At 38.9% G+C, this 1160-nt stretch overlaps 1 protein-coding gene across 1 annotated transcript; it reads right to left on the bottom strand.

Moving 5' to 3' along the window:
- Window positions 1-648: 648 nt before the first annotated feature.
- LOC106692855 (arylalkylamine N-acetyltransferase 1) lies at window positions 649-983 on the bottom strand (the record flags this gene model as incomplete). Its single annotated transcript, XM_067051124.1, has 1 exon — window positions 649-983. A coding segment is annotated over one exon (335 nt), but the record flags the coding sequence as incomplete, so codon positions are not given.
- Window positions 984-1160: the final 177 nt, after the last annotated feature.

A 1160-nucleotide genomic window follows, 5' to 3' on the forward strand; every position in this document is an offset into this window, starting at 1 on the left:
CTTAGCGCTAACATGGACGATTTTTCAAAATTATCACGATATATATTCAGGTTTTTTGTCAATAATGCCTAAGGGATATTTGGGAGGATATGCCTAAGGGAGACCAATAGCTTGAAGTGCTACGATACGTTGGAGGTGCGTATTTAGCTCGAGAAAGATTATTTTATTTCTCACAAACTCTTTCAATATCTTCACATGCGTCGAACAAGCTACTCTCCAAGTCTGATTCCTGTCGTTGAGTTTCGGGATAGCCATCCACGTCTTGACATGTTAGATTTACCATTCTATTCCTTTTGGAGGATTGTTTAGAAAAATTACCAAGAATGGTACACCTGTTAAAGATCAGTTCATCTGCCATGCAGATAGCTTTGGCGTGCTAGCATACCAATTCTTGTGGTCACTTACATCCACAACTTAGATTGACAACCAGCCTTTTGGCTGATGCTGAATTTGATTGAACAGTTTCACAGCCATTGCCATCGTTTTCTGCATTGCTAATAGTACCGTAGAGACTAATGTTTTTGGTTGTTTTGTTAAAGGAATGGTGTCAGGCGATTCTTAATATGTCATTAAACATTAACTTTAAGGATGTATGTTACTGTAAATTTAAGTTAATAATTGTTTTTTTTAATTTGTTAACTGTCTTACCTTTTGATGTATACGTTGACCGCGTCGTGAGGCGGTGGAGGATTGAAGACCTGGTTGCCATCGGCGTCAGTGTAGGAGGCGTACGGGTAGCGGAGGACGTGCTCATAGCCTCTCTTGGCAAAGAGGCGGCTGGAGTAAGCCGAGGTACAGATTACCTCGATGCCCTTATACCCTTTTCGGGTGCACTCTTCTTCGGTCTCATCTGCCAGTATTTCGGCTACCCCTCGGTTTCTCCAAGCTTTATCTACCGTACCGGCCAATAAACAGAGCCAACCGTCGACATGTCGTTGAAGGTTACCGGCCTTTTCGTCAATAAAATCGAAGAAAGCTTGTACCTTAAACAGCAGAAATCTATTTTTTTTTATCTAACTATAATGCATAGTGCATTAAAATCAGTCTATTAAATTCTTAATTTTATAAGTTGTATAGTAGGTAATGTAAAATATTATATTGTAAATAGGAAATTATTTAGTACAATGTATCTGTCATAAGAATTGAATGCGCTTTTTAAA

This window comes from Halyomorpha halys, unplaced genomic scaffold (assembly GCF_000696795.3).
Source record: "Halyomorpha halys isolate HHAL.00 unplaced genomic scaffold, Hhal_1.1 Scaffold3310.1, whole genome shotgun sequence".
Classification (NCBI taxonomy): Eukaryota; Metazoa; Arthropoda; class Insecta; order Hemiptera; family Pentatomidae; genus Halyomorpha; species Halyomorpha halys.